The sequence below is a fragment of the Carcharhinus amblyrhynchos genome, chromosome 34, assembly GCF_965287045.1.
Source record: "Carcharhinus amblyrhynchos chromosome 34, sCarAmb.v2.hapA, whole genome shotgun sequence".
NCBI classification, from domain to species: Eukaryota; Metazoa; Chordata; class Chondrichthyes; order Carcharhiniformes; family Carcharhinidae; genus Carcharhinus; species Carcharhinus amblyrhynchos.
Window position 1 is genome coordinate 9422982 of NC_137357.1, and position 19595 is coordinate 9442576.

At 43.7% G+C, this 19595-nt stretch overlaps 1 protein-coding gene across 1 annotated transcript in view; it reads left to right on the forward strand.

The window, feature by feature from the left end:
* Nucleotides 1-19595, forward strand: part of LOC145361375 (zinc finger matrin-type protein 4-like) — a 193974-nt gene that overhangs the window by 120813 nt on the left and 53566 nt on the right. The window contains exon 5 of the mRNA XM_080217065.1: nt 1454-1666. Coding sequence (XP_080073191.1) covers nt 1454-1666 — 213 coding nt within the window. The remainder of the gene's footprint in view (nt 1-1453; nt 1667-19595) is intronic.

Below are 19595 nucleotides of genomic sequence, written 5' to 3' on the forward strand. Positions count from 1 at the left end.
TTCACTGTGGAACACTGGTGCTCAAGCTCTGATTGACTGCAATTCTTTGCCGCGGAGGCCAGGTCATTGAGCGTCTTTAAGACGGAGATAGATAGATTCTTTATTAAGAAGGGGATCAGGAGAAAGGCAGGAGAATGGGGATGAGAAAAATATCAGCCATGATTGAATGGCGGAACAGACTCAATGGGCCGAGTGGCCTAATTCTGCTCCTATGTCTTGTGGTCTTAAAGCTTGTCTCTTGATTGAAGGGTATCTTCTTTCTTCTCAGTGATGTGTGCTTTGCGTCTTACTAAACCTTATTCTATCTACTTGTTCCCAGCTCAGTTCTGTGCCATATTCAGTAAAACTCCTTTCCTGGTCAGTAATTACCTAATTGTTCTGCCAGCGTTACACCTTGAGCTGGCATGTACTTCAAGATCCCATGACCATTTGATTCCTGTTAATTGTTTGCAGGGTGGTTCTTCAGATTGGCACTTCCCTGATCTCCTTAGGTTTACGCTACTTGTGCTTCTTGTCTTTCACGATGACCTAACAATGACCGTTTTAGAGGATTAGTAAACACAGAGTCTGTTTCTACAGCTCTTTGCCAGTTGGGGTATTTTTGCAGTCTTTTACTGGACAAAGCGTCAGAGGAACAAATACTTTCTCTACACCCAAGCTACAACTGTAACACTACGTTCTGCACTCCTTTCCTTCTCTATGTACGGTCTCCTTTATGTAGCATGCAAGAAACAATGCAGGCGAATGGGATCAAAGGTGATGGAGAGCAAGCAGGATTAGGCTATTGAGTTGGATAATCAAACACGATTGGAATGAATGGCGGAGCAGGCTCGAAGGGCCAAATGGCCTCCTCCTGCTCCGACCTTCTATGTTTCTATGCAACAATAAGAAATCAAATCAAATCAAGGAATTCCCAGAGGCTGTCCAAAGCTTAAAGCAGAGTAGAGTTGAATTGAATGAACCATCTTTGCATTGCTTCTCCATACTTAATGTGACTTTTCAGCTTAAGTTTGGTACATTCACTGCGCTTGTCCATCATGCTTTGTGGTTAGGTCACATGCAGGATACAACTTTAACCGATATATTTAAAGGCATGACAACTAAAATCTAACAGTACTGTGATTAGAAAACAAAGCCTTATTCTGCACTGTCACATCTGGATGTTAGATTGGAGCCACACTTGAAAATATTAAATGCTTCTTACTCCGATCAGTAGAGTTAGGTTTGGGACTGCACCAGCGTCAAATTTCCAATGAGACTCTATGAGGGCCATGGGCCAGATGCAGGAAGGTGGGATGAGAAAGGGCGCTTGGCTGCCCTCAGGCTGGCATGGACGAAATGGGTCGAATGGCCCCCGACTGTGCTGTAACTTCACTATGGTTCCATACTTTACAGCAAGTTGATTTCCTCCCCCTCCCCCATCTAATCCTTCTATTCTTTTCTCTCCTGATAGAACCAAAGCAGATATCCTCAAGACCCAGTCCAATAACAAACCCATCACGACAGCGAAGAGATTCAGACAGGTTCTGTCAACTCTGCAATGCCTGGTTTAATAATCCAATGATGGCCCAGCAACACTACGATGGTAAAAAACACAAGAAGAATGCAGCACGGGCAGACTTATTAGAACAGCTCGGACAGACGTTAGACCCCGAAGCACTCCGAGGTAAACCTTTCGAACAAGCTTGCACAGAGTTTAAGTTCTTCGCTTTTTGTCTCTGAGGTTAGGGGTTGCAGTTCGAAGTCCTCCGGATCAGTGTATCAGTTGGGCTAATATTCTGTCGAGTTTCAAAAAACGAGAAGCTGATCTCATTGAAACTGAAGAAATTCTTACAGGGTGCAAAAGGGTAGATGTAGATAGGATGTTTCTCCTGAGTGGTGAGTCTGGAATCAGGGGACGCAGTCTCAGATTAAGGGGCAGTCCACTTAGGGCACAGATGACGAGAAATTTCTTGACTCAACAGGGTGGAAAATCTTTGGAATTCTGGACCCCAGAAGTCTGTGGAAGTTCAATCATTATGTTTGACAAAAATTGACTGATTTTAAGGCATATGGATATATCAAGGGAAAGTGTTGCTGAGATAGATGATTAGCTATGATCTAATTGAATGGCAGAGCAGGTTTGATGGGCTAAATGGCCTACTCCTATTTCTATGTTCACACAACAACTGTTATTCTGATATCACCAGCCAGCAGTTCAGCGATGCTACTCCCTTCACTTACTCCACTCAGTATTTCCACGTTGAGGAGATACTGAGCAGAAGCAAATATATTTTGTCAAAGGGACAAGTGAACGGGAGAAGTGTTACTCGGGATATTTTTGTGAGCATTTTAGGATTTAATTTGGAATGCCTTTGGCAGATGTTTGGCCGTAGGTTCCTGACCTGTTGTGATTGGGGAAGAAAGAGTCTTGTGTTTCAAAGTTTTCTATGAGTTTGGTCCACGCTGTCTTGGCAGTTACTACCAGCCTTTTGTCCCTGCCCACATGCTCCGTTCCCCACTATCGTTCTATTCTCCAATCAGTGGCAATACTTGCAGTCTCCGGCCTTCACCCCCTATGTCTGGTCATCTCATTCCTGCTTTCAGAAGTTTTCTGAACCTCCTCTTTGTTCAACTCTCAATTCTGTTTCTATTTCTGTTTCTTCCTTTCCTCCTCCCCCCACCCTTTTCTCTGCAACTCCGTGTCCAGATTTTTCTGTTGCTGTGCAGGGCACATACAAACATATGGAATGTTCGGTTCTGCTCTACCATTCAATAAGATGATGGTTTATCTGACTATCACCTCAACTCCACATTCCCATCTATTCCCTGACAACCTTTTACCCTCTTGCTCATCAGGAATCTGTCTCACTCTGCCTTCAAATATATTGCCAGGATTTTCCAGCTCTTACTGCCAGCACGGCCCTCCGGTCTTGCCAAAGAGGACCAATCCCCCTGCCCCTTATGGTGGCTTCCCTGGTGGCATGACTAGTGAGTAACGCCATTGGCTGAGTTGGAGCTGGAAGATCCCGCAGCTGGTCAATGGTGAGCTGCCTGTGCCGCTGGAATGCACGCTCCGGTGGTGCTGGAAAATCCCGGCTAAAGGCTTTGCTTCCATTGCATTTTGAGGAAGAGAATTCCAAAGACTCAGTACCCTCTCCCCATGATCTCTGTCTTAAATGGGCAACTCCTTATTTTTAAATAGTGACCTCTCGTTCCAGATTCTCCAACAAGTGGAAATGATGGTGCAGTGGTACTGTTGTTGTACTTGTAATCCATAGACCCAGAGTACTGCTTTGGAGACCCAGGTTCAAATCCCATCATGGCAAACGTGAAATCTGAATTCAGTAAAAATCTGGAATTAAAAATCTAATGATGACTGTGAAACTATTATTGATAGTTGTAAAAATGCCTCTGGTTCACTCGTGTCCTTTAGGAAGGAAATCTGTTGCCCATACATGATCTGGCCTATATGTGACTCCAGCAATGTGGTTGACTCTCAGCAGTCCTCACGGGATGTGCCGACCACATCCCGTGAACAAGTAAACAAACATTGAGAGATGGAGAGAAGAATTAACCAAGCTGTGTCAGCAAGAATTTTTTTTTTAACATTAGTCATTGAATGAAACAGGGATTACAAAATCAGTGATCAGCTTTTTCATTTTTGACAGAAAAAGCACATTACTGTGATACAGGAATCCAATGTTGGTGTATCAGTGCATTCCTCATATTCTACCTTGAAGGCTTTAATTGAGAGAACAGGTTTCAGTAATACCTTTAGCATCATATTCTGTGGGTAGATGGAGATGGATAGATTGGAATATTGTGAGGAGTTTTGGGCCACGTACAAAAGGAAGGATGTGCTGGCCTTGGAGGGGGTCCAGAAAAGATTCACAAGAATGATCCCAGGAATAAAGGGTTTGTCATATGAGGAGTCATTGAGGACTCTGGATGTATACTCAGTGGAGTTTAGAAGGATAAGGCGGGGGGGGGGAATCTAATTGAAACTACAGAATTCTGAGAGGCCGAGATGAAGTGGACACGGAGAGGATGTTTCTACTAGTGGGAGAGACTCGAACTCAAGGGCACAGCCTCAGAATTCTCCTTTAAAACTGAGATAAGGAGAAATTTCTTCAGCCAGAGGGTGGTAAATCTGTGGAATTCATTGCCACAAAGCACTGTGGAGGCAGAATCATTGAGAGTCTTCAAGATAGAGATAGATATGTTCTTGATTAATAAGGGGATCAGGGGTTACGAGGAGAAGGCAGGAGAATGGGGTAACAATCATATCAGCCATGATTGAATGGCAGAGCAGACTTGATGGGCCAAATGGCCTAATTCTGCTCCTATATTTTATTGGTCTTATGGCCTTAATCAGAAACTTCCTCTTCAGATGGATTTGAATTTTATTATATATTGTCATTTAGTCTTAGTTAATTATTTTAATGTCCTTTCAAATGTTTTATTTATTTTTTCATTTCTGCTTTCCCTTAACACTTTTAATAAAGTGTTTGGGTCTTGTTAACATGTTACAATGCATTAAATTTAAATTCATTTTCAATAAACATTCTATGGATTTGTTTTAATTTTAGTCCATGATATTTATTACTCTGCTTTCATTGTTAATGATGCAGGTTTAATTTCCTTTTTAAATCTTACACGGTACATTTATTCTGCTCTTGCTTTTATGCAGTTTTACTTCATTACCTTCACTTATAGTGCATTTCATTTTTGTTCATCATTTTAGTTTACTCTCTTGGTGTTTTTGAACGTTAATATTATTTTTCCCCTGTGTTAATGAAGTCCTGAAGGTTTACAGACCGAGTTTATTTCGACCTCTTTGATATTCCAGCTTGGGTTTTCTTTGTTCAGGGAAGTGAAGCTGTAATTATATTAAAAAAAGTGTTTTATTTTCAACAACGCCTTGCCTCGCTGCTGTCGAGTCCTTGTATCTCTGGGGCCTTACGCTAAAATCAGATAGACCCACTCTGTATGCCGGCAAAAAAAAACTTCTATCTAGTATCATTTGATTCATTTCCCAGTACCAACTTCTCTGTTAATGTGATCTTATTGTCTGTGCTGAATCAGATATTATACAAAAGACAGAATAACTCAGAGTGATTCAGGGGTGCAGAATTCCTTTTTACAGAATGGATTTGGAAAGATAATTTGCCTGAGATCAGTGATGAATTCGGAGATTACCCTAATTTAAAATCATTAAATTTTATGACGTTTATTGGTGACTCCATCTTGCGAGATAATCTACATGCTGAAAATGATACAAATCACCACTGCAATGTGTCACATGAAATGCAGTCGTGGCTAACTTGGTTAGCTCTATGGATCGGTGCGAGATTAACCTGTGCCGGTTCAACCTGAAATAGGCAACATGCCAAATCCATACCACCAGCTCATCTCACCGATGGCTACATGCAGCCAGTTTAAATGTGTGGTTCACTGATTACACACAGCATCAGGAAGTCCAAAGTCATAATATCCTCAAACCCTTTAAGGGCTAACCTGCACTGTTTACAGTCAGCATCTGCACTTTAGTGAATTAGTTTTGTTTGACGAGGTAGTATTTATATTGTATGGTGAAAATAGAATCATTGAATCCCTACAGCACAGAAGGAGGCCATTTGGCCCTTCAAGCCTGCATCAACAACAAACCCACCCAGACCCCATCCCCGCAACCCTACATTATTGATCCTGCTAACCACCACCTCCTCCACACACACACACATGCAAACAAACACACACACACACACACACACACACAAAGCACACACGCACACACAAAACACACACACACACAAACACACCCCACCAAGCGGCAATTTAGCATGGTCAATCCCTCTAACCTAAACATCCTAAGGGGCAATTTAGCATGGCCAATTCATGTAACTTAAACAACCTGGGACACTAAGGGGCAATTTAGTATGGCTAACCAGCCTAACCCACACGTCTTTGGACTGAGAGAGGAAACCAGAGCACCCAGAGGAAACCCATGCAGACACAGGAAGAACATGCAGACTCTGCACAGACAGTGACCTGAAGCCAGACGTGGGTCCCCGGTGCTGTGAGGCAGTGGTGCTAACCACTGTGCCGTTCTGCTGCCCAAAAAGCTCTTTATTAGTGTCCTGTTATTTCTGGCAGTGTCAGCCTCTGGTTAACTTTCCTAAATTCTGCTTTGGATTTTCATTTGGTCAAAAATCCTTTAAGTTGTATTTGAAAAGGTCGCTTACATACATTTAAAGGGCAGTTGGAGCAGGTGTTGGAATCATACAGGAACTGAATCTGATCAGGGAAATCATGAAGTAAGGCACAGCATGGGAGAGGATGGGGTCAAAGAGTTTCAGATTCTCCATTCGAGGTCTCAGTGGAGGAACTGGAAAGGAGGAGAGATGCCCTTCAAAACACAGAGTGCTGGAAATCGTACAGACACGCAATTTAAAAGCAGATAGCTTTGGAGGTCAGTGCCAGCTGTTAAAAGCTTGGATAAGAGGTAAAGAGCTGTTAAGAGCCAAGGACCTGGATCCAGTGCTGCAAGAAGTTCAGTGATCTCCACAAGAGTTGTTAAGGTCAGAGAAGATATCTTGAAATGCCACATCCCACTAACTGCACCGCTAGTCTCAGCCACTGTTCAATTCACCATCCACACTCCAATCACTCACACGCAAACAGTGGCCGTCAGTCAGGATCCATATCTCACGCTCAGAGCTTTATTCGCTTGGCACTGCTGCAAGCCTGAAAATCACATCTCACAGCTTGCACACTGCCAGCTGTTCAAACCTGACAGCTGCATCAGCAAAACGCTTCACACAACATTCACTGAGACACTTCCCTCTCTCTCGCAGGAAACAATAGTGCCCAGCTGGAGCTAGCAGGAACTAAATGGAAGGGTCCAGACATGCCTGCATGTACTCAACCGCCAAAACCCCCCTCATTGAGGAGACACGCTCATTGGGATAGTCATTGCTGAGGGAGTGCAAGTGTCCTCATAACTAATCCTCCTTCTCACATCTCAACTGTTTTTGAGTCAATTGGTATGCCATCTCAGACTTTTCTAACTTTTTCCCAATGGAAGAAGGTGGAAGAGGGCATGTCCGTGGTGCGTGGGATCCTTAATTATATTGGCTGCTTTTCCAAGGCAGTGGGAAGTGTAGACGGAGTCAATGGATGGGAGGCTGGTTTGTCTGATGGACTGGGCTACGTTCACAACACTTAGTAGTTTCTTGCAGTCTTGGTCAGAGCAGGAGCCATACCAAACTGTGATAGAACCGGAAATAATCTTTCTGTGGTGCATCTATAGAAATTAATTGGTGAGGCTGTACTTGACATGTCAAACTTCCTCTGTCTTCTGAGAAAGTAGAGGCACTTCCTCTCACCACACAATCTTTTCTGATTTACAAGCGACAGATTGTGTAAACATGTACCTCTTATTTTCCCCCTCCTGTGCGCCACAGGCAGAAGTGAGTGATGATGAATAGATAGCACCATCACCTGTTTCACAACCACCAGCTCAGATTCTGACACTGCGCATCATCTGAGAGGAGAGATGGGAGGTGGGATTTGCTTGTGGGGAGACACTGGACACAAGCGAGGCAACCAGGGCCGGGGCAAGAATAGCGCCACTGCCAGCTCACCAGAGGATGAGGTCCTACACAACTCCCTCTGCAGAGCACTTAGGCGAGGACATGGATGGGACAGTTTGCAACCAAACAATGATGGAGGTGCACAACGAAAGGCTTGGGGTAATGGGAAGCCAACCAGAAAACAGTCAGTTTCAAGGAGCACAGAGGAATTCAATGCTAACTTAACACAGAGTTTTTGCACAGAGCTGGAGACCATCCTTTCCAGAATGGAAATGATGGCCAACTCCTTTCTCACGCGTGTTGATGTGACCACAATGCAGCAATTTTTTTTCATCCATTCGTGGGACATGGGTGTCACTGGCTGGCCAGTATTTATTGCTCATCCCTAATTGCCTGAAGGCAGTTGGGAGTCAACCACATTGTTTGGCTCTGGAGTTACGTGTGGGCCAGACCGGTTAAGGATGGCAGATTCAGTAAGAATGTTGCCAATAGTGGGGGAGTCCAGAACGAGGGGTCGTAGTTTGAGGATACAGGGTAAACCTTTTAGAACTGATATGAGGAGAGGGTGGTGAATGTGTGCAATTCACTACCACAGAATGTAATTGAGGCCAAAACATTGTCTGATTTCAGGAATAAATTAGATATAGCTCTTGGGGCTGAAGGGATCAAAGGAAAAGGAGAGATCAGGATATTGAATTTAGTCAACCATGATCAAAATGAATGGCGGAGTAGGCTTGAAGGGCCAAATGGCCTACTCCTGCTTCTAGTTTCTTTGTTTCTATGATGCCAACTTAAACTAATCCCTTCTGCCTGCTCTTGGTCTGTATCTCCATATTCCTTGCATATTCATGTGCTCATCTAAAAGCCCCTGAAATGCCCCAATCAGATGCCTCCACCACCGCCCATGCAGCACATTCCAGACTTACTACTCTCTTTGTGAAAAAACTTGCCCCGACATCTCCTTTGAACCTTCTCACCTGTCACCTGAAGTGCATGTCATGAAGACATTTCAACTCGAATTACTGATCAGTGTTCAGTGAGTAATGCAAGATTTTGTTCCTTTGCTCCTGAGGCAAATCATGTTTGACAATGTATTTGTGTCAATCATTTGCAGAACGATACACTAACAAGCTACCATTACCGAGAACCATTGCTAATAATAACTGTTGAGTGACAAATATTAAAAAAGCCCAAAAATAATGCAGAGTCAGTCCATGGTTATATTTCAGCTATGGGAAACCAATAATTTAAATATCAAATTATTAGCGGTTGACAAATAATAAAAATACTCGCACACGAAAATTTATGGCATCATTGATTGAGGAAAATGATGATTTTTAGAATGCATTTTGTTTCGACAAGGGGCCTTGATGCAAGCATAAAATTACAAAAAGACATTGATAGATTTAAGTGTGTGAGCAAATAGTGCCGGGTAAGCATAAGCATTTTGGACCAGGAAAATAGATCTAAGCATATTTTCCATTTGTTCATGGGATATGGACATTGTTGGCTGGGCCAACAATTATTGCCCATAAGAGTCAACCACATTGCTGTGAATCTGCAGTCACATGTAGGCCAGACCAGGTCAGGATGGCAGATTTCCTTCCCTAAAGAACACAAGTAACCAGATAGGTTTTTCTGACAATGGTTTCATGGTCATCATTAGACTTTTAATTCCAGAGTTTTACTGAATTCTAATTTCACCACCTGCCATGGTGGGATTCGAACCCAGGTCCTCAAAGCATGACCCTTGGGTCTCTGATCCAGTACCAATATCACTGTGCCACCACCTCCCTTTAAATGGTGAAGAATGAGGATCAGTGGAGATCCAAGAAGATTTGCAGCCAATGTTTTGTGGTCAGGAACAGACATCACAAAAAGCTGACTCGGGAGTTGGCCTCTAGGTTTATTTACTATTAGTGTCCCAAGTAGGCTTACATTAACACTGCAATGAACTTACTAGATTACCACACTCAAGCGCCTGCTCGGGTACGCTGAGGGAGATTTTAGGATGGCCAGTGCACCTAACCAGTACATCTTGGGGACTGTGGGAAGAAACTGAAGCTCCCGGAGGAAACCCATGCAGACACAGGGAGAATGTGCAAACTCCGCACAGACAGTGACAAAGCCAGGAGTTGAACCCGGGTCTCTGGTGCTGTAAGGCAGCAGTGCTAACCACTGTGCCACCTTGCAGCTCCACAAATTATTATTGTGTCACACTTATTCTTTTAATGCCATTCATTTTCACCAGCTCTGATGTGCAGGAACTCAAGAGTGGGGAAGAGGAAACTATTCTTCCAGTTGATGCTACTTGACACTGACAGAGCAATTGAATCTGTTTTTGTTTCATCTCAGAAAAGGTGTTCTCACTGATAGCTGTTAAATATTAAATGCTGACCTGGAGGCGCCCTTATTAACAGCTCACACCAACATGGGGAGAACATGCGGACTCTGCATAGACAGTGACAGAGCCGGGAGTCAAACCCAGGTCCTTGGCACGATGAGGCAGCAGTGCTAACCACTATGCTGCCACTGCGCTGCCCTACAACTAATGGGTGAGGATGTAAAGGGGCAAAAGTAAAAGCAAAATACAACCGGGATGCTGGAATCTGAAACAAAAACGGGAAATGCTGGAAAATCCCAGCAGGTCTGCAGGGCGAAGGGTCACCTGGACTCTGACCTGAATGTAAAAGGTTCTATTTCCAGGCATTAGGGAACCAGCACATTGGAACACTGACCTCTTGCTGCTGGAGCCTGTGTTTAGCTTCATGCTACCTGAATGTAAGGCCGAGCTGGATTCTGGTTGGGAGGATCTTAAATGAATATTTTGCAGTAAAATCAGGCGAAAGCAAACGTTCCCAAACTGGGAGGGTGTGAGGGATTCGTGCTAATGGAGGTGATCCATTAGCACCGAACGAGATGAAAAGTCATTTGTATTCTCGAGGGAGGAGGTGGATGCCAAGAGCGTCAAGATAATGCTGCAATAAATTGTTAATATATTAACAATTGGGCTCTATTCTCTCTCTCTCTCTCTCTCAGTAGACCCTTTATAATGTGTTGACATTCTCCTTTATGAACTTGTTCTGCAACCTGCTGGTTTCCATGGTGTGTGATTTTTTTTCATATCACACTACTGATGGTGTTACGAGATGCATGATGCTGAATCAAAACTTTCTTCAGTTGCATGTTTTTGGGCTCCAAACTCTCCCCACAAATGCTGTCCAACCTGCTGAGATTTTCAAGCATTCTTTGTTTTTATCGATAAAGGGGCAATGCAGATGTTAGAGCAATGCAAAACCCTGGTCAGACAACATCTGGATTTCTCTGTATAGCTCCTGGCACCAAACCTTCAAAAGGATATATTGGCTTTCGAAGGAGTGTGGTGCAGATTCACAAGAAGTGATGACATACAGTTGGCTTGTCTTCCCCAAATTAGAGAATGTTAAGGTGTGATTTAATGGAGATTTTCAGGGCTTTGAAAGGAATTGATAGGGTCAACGGAGAGAAACCTGTTTTTGCTGTTGGGGGAATCCTGGGCAAGTGGTCATAACCTTAAAATCACAGAAAAGCTATTCAGGAAAGAGGTCAGAAAAGACTTCTCACAAACAGTGCTTGAAATGTCCCACAGAACGCAGCATAGAATGAGCTCAATGACGAGCTTAAAATCTGTGATCAGTAGAATTCTTGCTACTATAGGGCATGGGGGAACTAGGTGCAAAGGCAGGTGAATGAACTTAGGATCGAGATCAGCAAAGATCTCATTGAATGGCTCATTGATCTCTTTCTGTTCCTATGTTAACCAAATATGTAGCGATCTTGTTTTGGATCAGCAGCAAGATGCTTTCTGAAGATCAGCTCAGTAAAAGAGGCCAGTATATTTTAACAGTGGAAGCTGCACATATCAGAGCCACTAACTAGAATCCTAACTGCCCTGCTTTTCCGTATTCCACATTCTAATAACCCTTCACCTGAGAATAACTTTACTAACCTCCTTTGGGTATTTGTTGTTGTAGTCTTAAGTTTGTGTTTTTTTGTGAACCATCACTCAATCAGTGTAACCATACGGTTAACTAAAGGGCAGTGCGGTGGCACAGTGGTTAGGACTGCCGCTGGACAGCACTGCCACTGGACAGCGCCAAAGACCCAGGTTCAATTCCAACTTTGGGTGACTGTCTGTCTGTGTGGGATTTGCACATTCTGTCCTGAGTCTGCATGGGTTTCCTCTGGGTGCTCTGCTTTCCTCCCATAGTCCAAAGATGTGTACGTTAAAAGCGGGATTGGCCATGATAAAATTACTCCTGAATGTCCCAAGATGTGTAGGTGGAGAATTTTCGAGGAAGAGAAGAAAATGATTGATGAGGGTAGGGTAGTGGATGTTGTCCACATGGATTTCAGTACGGCCTTTAACAAGGTCCCTCACGGCAGACTGGTACAGAAGGTGACGTCACGTGGGATCAGAAGCGAGCTGGCAAGTGGATACAGAACTGGCTTTGTCAAAGAAGACAGAAGGGAGCAGTGGAAGGGTGCATTTCTGAATGGGGAGGCCGTGACAAGTGGTATTCCTCAGGGATCAGTGCTGGGACCTTTGCTGTTTGTAATATATATAAATTATTGAGAAGAAAATGTAACTGGATTGTTTAGTAAGTTTGCAGACAACATAAAGGTTGGTGGATTTGCAAAAAGCAATGAAGAACCTCAGAGGTTACAGCAAGATAGAGATCAGTTGCAGACTTGGGCAGAGAGATGGCAGATGGAGTTTAATCCAGACAAATGTGAGATAATGCATTTTGGAAGGTCGAATACAGGTAGAAATATGCAGTAAATGGCAGAGCCCTTAAAAGTATTGATAGGCAAAGGGATCTGGGTGTACAGGTACACAGGTCACTGAAAGTGGCAATGCAGGTGGAGAAGGTTATCAAGAAGGCATACCGCATGCTTGCCTTCATCGGCCGGGGCACTGAGTTTAAAAATTGGCAAGTCACGTTGCAGCTTTATCGAACCTTAGCACTTAGAATATTGTGTTCAGTTTTGGTCACCACACTACCAGAAGGATGTGGAGGTTTTGGAGAGGGTACAGAAAAGATTTACCAGGATGTTGCCTGGTACGGAGGGCATTAGCTATGAGGAGAGGTTGGAGAAAATTGGTTTGTTCTCACTGGAGCGACAGAGGTTGAGGGGCGACCTGATAGAAGTTTACAAGATTATGAGGGGCATGGACAGAGTGGATAGTCAGAAGCTTTTCCCCAGGGTGGAAGAGTCAATTACTTGGGGATACAGGTTTAAGGTGCGAGGGGCAAGGTGTAAAGGAGATGTACGAGGCAGATTTTTTTATACAGAGAGTAGTGAGTGCCTGGAAATCATTGCCCGGGGAGGTAGTGGAAGCGGATACGATAGTGACTTTTAAGGGGTGTCTTGACAAGTACATGAATAGGATGGGATTGGAGGGATGTGGTCCCCGGAAGGGTAGAGAGTTTTAGTTAAGCCGGACAGCATGGTCGGTGCAGGCTTGGAGGGCCGAAGGGCCTATTCCTGTGCTGTAATTTTCTTTGTTCTTTGTTAGTTTTTGATTGGCAGGGTAAGTACGTGGGTTACGGTATCAGGCCTGGGTGGGATGATCTGCCGGAGAATTGGTGCACATTCAATAGGCCGAATGGCCTCTTTCTGCGCTGTGGGGATTCTATGATTCCACAAACTACATTTAAATGCTTTGATCATATGATAGGTAAAAATGAAGAGATAGTTCAACCCATCTCCAAAAGCCCATCTAGATCTGAAATAGTTTCAAGAGTTTTATTTTGCCCCTCTTACCAACTCTCCTTCATGGCAGCCAAACCTTCATTGACCTGAAGTCACATGTCTTCCTTGTCATCTGCCGGAATCTAGATCTGGTAGAATTTATCTGTGAACGAATAAATTTAAAAGAAAAAATGTTATCAACCTGAATAATTGAAACTTATCTGGTTCAATCTGGCTGCATCTGGATGCAACATCTGGTTGCAGAACAGAGTTTATCTTATTCATTCTTGGGACATAGACGCCGCTGGCTGGCCAGCATTTATTGCCCATCCCTAGTTGCCTCTGTAGAGCATTTAAGAGTCAACCGCTTTGCTGTGGCTCTGGACTCAGATGTAGCCAGACAAGGTAAAGACAGCAGATTTCCTTCCCTAGAGGACATTAGCGAACCGGATGGATTTTTCCGACAGTTGACAATGGTTTCACGGTCATCAGAAGATTCTTAATTCCAGATTTTTTTTAATTGAATTCAGATTCCCTCATTGCTGTAGCGGGATTCAAACACGGATCCCCAGAACGTTAGCTGAGTCAGAGACGACTGAATCATCCCAACAACCTGGATCAGGAGGTCAGGAGGAATCTGGCTCTTGGGTCGGGAGTCAACAGGAGGCAAGGGAACCAAGATCAATGAATTCACAAAATACTTGCTATGGCATTCGAAAACACAGAGCAGAATAATAGTTTTCTCTTTCGGAGAAAAGTAATTGCTTTTCAGTTGAGAAGAAATAATTTAAATTGCCACCTTGATGAAAGAGAAAGGTTTTTTCAAAACTGAAATACGCATTGATTCCTTCTCGCTAATTGACAAATTTATCAATTTCTGTTTGACACCAAAGGAGTTCCTGGCACTCTGGTTTCTACTGGAGGTCTGTGTTTCTGGAGCAGGCTGTGTGGCCCTCATTTATTCCAGTAAAAATAAGAGAGAGAGCCATGGCCTGGATCTAACCTCCGGCCAAGCCTGTTGAATTGCCCAAACAGGAAAAGGTGGCATTGATGGAGATGCCTCTCAGCAGCCTAAGCATAGAAGCTCAGGGCTGTGGGTCTTCAGGCCATCTCACAGCCTGTGCAAAACAAGAGCCTATACTGCGTGCAAAGAAACCCATTCGTGATGAATGAACTGCTTCCTTTCCATGATTCAATGATCTACCAGAGAGAGAGTTCATCATCCAATCTGGTAGGTCTCTATACATCCGGGAAGCAAACCTTTTTCCCTCCCTCGTCATAAGTAAAAGCCTCAACACATAAACGAATATTCGCTGTGCCCCAAGGAAAAATATCCTTCAAAATAGCGTCATGGGATCTTCTGCATCCACCCGAAAGAGTAGAGATGTGTCCCGGTTTAAAATCCAAACTGAATAACAGAACCAGACGCCCTCAGTGTTGTGCTGGTTTCTCCATGCTGACCCTATAGTTAAGAAAGCCCATCAACGTCTCTACTTTCTCAGGAGGCCAAGGAAATTCAGCATGTCTGCTCGAACTCGCACCAGCTTTTAGAGATGCATCATAGAAAGCATTCTTTCTGGATGTATCACAGCTTGGTATGGCTCCTGCTCTGTCCAAGACCGCAAGAAACTACAAAGGGCTGCGAACATAGCCCAATCCATCACGCAAAGCAGGCTTCCATCCATTGACTCTATCTACACTTCCCGCTGCCTCGGCAAAGCAGGCAGCATAATCAAGGATCCCATGCATCCCGGACATGCTCCTTTCCACCACCTTCCATCGGGAAAAAGATGCAAAAGTCTGAGGTCAAGTGCCAACCGACTCAAGCTGCCATCAGACTTTTGAATGAACCTACGATATATTAAGCTGATCTTTCTCTACACCCTAACTATGACTGTAACGTTACATTCTGCACTCTCTACTTTCCTTCTCCTGAATGGTATGTTTGTCTGTATAGCGTGCAAAAATATTTTTCACTGTATCCCAATACATGTGACAATATTAATCAAAATCAAATCAAAAACTTCCTGACTCACTGATGAAGCCACTACCAACTTGCACTTAGCTTCTAAATTAGAAAAACATTGTCTCTTCCACACCCTGTGATCAGCAGGATCTGGTTAGTTATCAGTTTCATTAATTTAAATGCAGACACAACCTGCTGTTTCTACTGGAATATGCCTGCTGAGCTCAGAGTATGGAAGTATAGTTGAAATTTGATTATCCATGATGATTCTTCAGAGAAAACCAACTTATCACTGCAAATAAATCAGACAAACAAACTGAGCACCACAAGTATTTGATGTGACATATCATTAAAAGCACATTTAATTATCAATAATCCATGGTTACACCACATACTAAGTTTCAAGTATATATAATTTCATTGAATAAGGCTAGTTTGCAAGAGATAATTGTGCCTAAGAGCATTGTTATTTTGTGAATGGTTATCCAAATGAAGGATGACAGGCCTATATATTGCATTTCCATTTTGTGCCAGTGCTCAAAAGGCACCTATGCCATGGCCATCAATAGATCAGGACTCTTCGACACTTGGCTGGGCAATTAGCCATGACTCTCACCAACTTTTACAAATGCAACGTAAAAAGCATCCTTTCCGGATGTATCATAGCTTGGTATGGCTCCTGCTCTACCCAAGACCGCAAGAAACTACAAAAGGTTGTGAACGAAGCCCATTCCATCACGCAAACCAGCCTCCCATCCATTGATTCCGTTTACAGTTCCTGCTGTCTCAGAAAAGCAGCCAGCATAATCAAGGACCCCGCGTACCCCGGACTTAGTCTCTTCCATCTTCTTCCGTTGGAAAAAGATACAAAAGTCTGCAGTCAAGTACCAACTGACTCAAGGATAACTTCTTCCCTGCTGCCATCAGACTTTTGAATGAACCTACCACATATTAAATTGACCTTTCTCTGCATCCTAGCTGTGACTGTAACACTATATTCTGCACCCTCTCCTTTCCTTCTCTATGAAAGGTCTGTACAATGCGCAACAAACAATGCTTTTCACTGTACACTCATATATGGGACAATACTAAATCAAATCAAATTGAGTTCCTTTGCTTCTAAGTTCTGAAGAACATTGTCAAGAGTATAAGTTTGAGAATAACTGCTAAGGAAAAGACACCTAGCCTTCATGAAAAATGCTCTGAGCTCATCGAAAAGACAGCACCTCCAACCATGAAGCACTGCCTTGGCGCTGTGCTGGAGTGTCAACTTGACTTTGTGCTCAAGCCCTGGGGTGGGCTTTGTCTCCACCTCATAACTCAGAGAAGGGTGCGTTCCCAGATTAGCCAAGCCTTCCACTGACATATGGCTTGGCACAGTAAAGCACGAGTTTAAAACGGCATGTAAATCTCTCACTCAACTTCCTGGCTTGTCATCACAGCAAAGTAAGAATTATGGATTGAAAATACACAACAACCATTTCACTTAACTCTTTAAAACATACAAAACTGTAAGACCGAGCTCTTCAAAAAGACTCCAACATGTAGTTCTTTAAAATATACAACACAACAACACATAACTCTTTAAAATATACAACACGTCACATAACTCTTTAAACAACAGGACATGACTCTTTAAAACATAGAATACAATAAATCCCTGCAGTGCAGAAGAAGGTCATTCGGCCCATCAAGACTGCACTAACCACAATCCTGCCCAGGCCCTACTCCCATAAACTTTCATATGTGCCCCACTCATCCCCCTGACACTAAGGTTAATTTAGCATGGCCAATCAACCTAACCTGCACATCTTTGGAGTGTGGGAGAAAACAGGAGCACCCGGAGGAAACCCACGCAGATGTGGAGAAAACGTGCAAACTCCACACAAACAGTGACCCAAGGCTGAAACTGAACCTGCGTCCTGGCACAGTGAGGCAGCAGTGCTAACCAATGTGCCACCGTGCCACCCTCAAGACTACCTTTTTAAATATACAACAACGCAACAGACAACTCTTTAAAATATACAACGCCACAAGACATTTTTTAAAATATACAAAACCAGAACATAACTCTTTGCATTTTGTTTGTGAAGCAAGCATTATTATGATTTCCTTGCCGAAAGATTCCATTATGCTTTGTTTGCAAGTTATGATGGTGTGTAATTTCTAGCAGGATACTCTATTTCGGACACAGAAACAAGGGATCATGTTCAACCCTCAATCTCTCCCAATTGCTCAATCAATAAATGCACTATCTGTGGCAGTGAGACATACAAACTAGGATGGTCTGAAACTCAATCGCTGGGTTTGCGCTGACTTCCATCAGCGCAGCAATGTAAGTACTCCAATTGCTGTCAGCAGTGTTGGACTGAATAGATAAGCAATTAAATCAACATTTCCATTCCTGGTTGCTGCAGCGCTAATTCTCCTGTCTCACTGTCAGAGTCAGGGATGACAGAACTGGGTTCAGCTGCAATATCCCAGTGGCTGAATATTCAGTGGGCACCCATTCATTTATTGTGAAAAGAATGGGTTTGTTTTTCCCTAGTGATGCTTTTAATGAGATCTCATTGGTTCATGTAGGTCAGTGAATGTGAAGTGAAACAAGAACACTGAAAGTAAATCGCACCCTGCAACATTGCTTAAAAAGGCAGGGTGGGGGTGGGGTGGTGCAGCGGGGGTGGTGGGGGGGGGAAGAATTATGAGTAATTGAACCATTCCAAAACAGTTTTGTGGAGATGATGAATGAGCAGTCATTCGTCTGAGCTATTTTTGAACCATTTAAACAATGGACTTCCTGGGTCGAATTTTTTTTCTTTTTTGCAAAAGAAAGTAAGTCCAGATATGTTTCGAAGATGAATTAAATAATGCTGGAACTGCGCATTCTTGCAGAAAAAAGAGTAGTGTGGGAGCATTCACTTCTTGTAAGGCGGGGAAGGGCCATGAGTGTGAGGGCCTGTTGCGGGATAGGGGAGAGAGGCGGATCTTTTTTGGAGGATCTTTTTTTGAGAAGATTGGATGAATAAGCCTTGGCTCTGGGGACCTGCTGTCGGGATTGTGATAATCCCCAGGACTTGCATTGGGAATCGCAGATTGATATCCCTGTAGGATTCGTAGACTATGAGCTCCCTGATGATTGGTAATGACCTTACCAGGTGGAGCTTTGTTACCGAGCCCTTCATGAAGCAGACCCCTGAGTGGGTCCATTGATATATTGTCCCAATTGGGACCTGTCTGTGTTCATCACAGGCTTGAGGTTTTGCTTTGCTTTATTTTGTGCAACAAAGCACTGTTCCTCCACAGCTGACTCCTGGAGTTATTACACAGATAATGAGAGGGATTGTGCCAGCAAAGTGGGAAATGAACTTTAGTTTTACATTCCCTCCCCCCCCGCACGCCTGTCCACCAGCAATTGAAAAGCAGGTGGATGCATGAACATATTCGGTACGTGTGCACGCCTGTGGACGGAGAGAATGTCATTCACAGTATCTCCTGCTTCTGAAGAATGACAGCTGGCACCTCAATGGCGAGTTGTTGCACCATGGGCAGTATCTCCTGCCAACATCTTAGACCAATGAGCTGAGGAGTTCAGCTTCACCAATGTGGAAACAGAAACCACGCCTAAAGAGAGGTCAGTGCTTTCCCAAGAAAAATAGAAGGGGAAAGGTTTGGAGGGGGCAGCAAGAGGAAGAATTCTTCATGGAAACATCAAATCTGTGCAGTAGAAAGCCATTTAGCCCATCAAATCGGTACTGATCTCAACCCCACATGGGCCCTATTCCCGTCACCCCACACATTTATCCTGCTCATCCCTCTGACGCAAGGGGCAATTTAGCTTGGCCAATCAACCTAAGCCACACATCTTTGAACTGTGGGAGGAAACGAGCATCTGGAGGGAACCCACGCAGACATAAACAGGAAGTGCAAACACCACACAGACAGTGACCCGAGGCCAGAAATGAAACTGTGTCCCTGGCGCTGTGAGGCAGCAGTGCTAATCACTGTGCCACCTGACTCTTATTCAAGATACCTTGGCATTTTGTGACTAACACTGTTGATGCAAATTTATTTTCCAGTGAATGATCTGAATAGGGTGATGTGACGCACATGACCACAATTTGCAATCAGCATATTAGAGTCATAGAGGTTTACAGCATGGAAACAGGCCCTTCGGCCCAACTTGTCCATGCTGCCCTTATTTTTTTTTTAGAAAACCCCTAAGCTAATCCCAATTGCCCGCATTTGGCCCACATCCCTCTACACCCATCTTACCCGTGTAACTGTCCAAATGCTTTTTAAAAGATAAAATTGTACCCGCC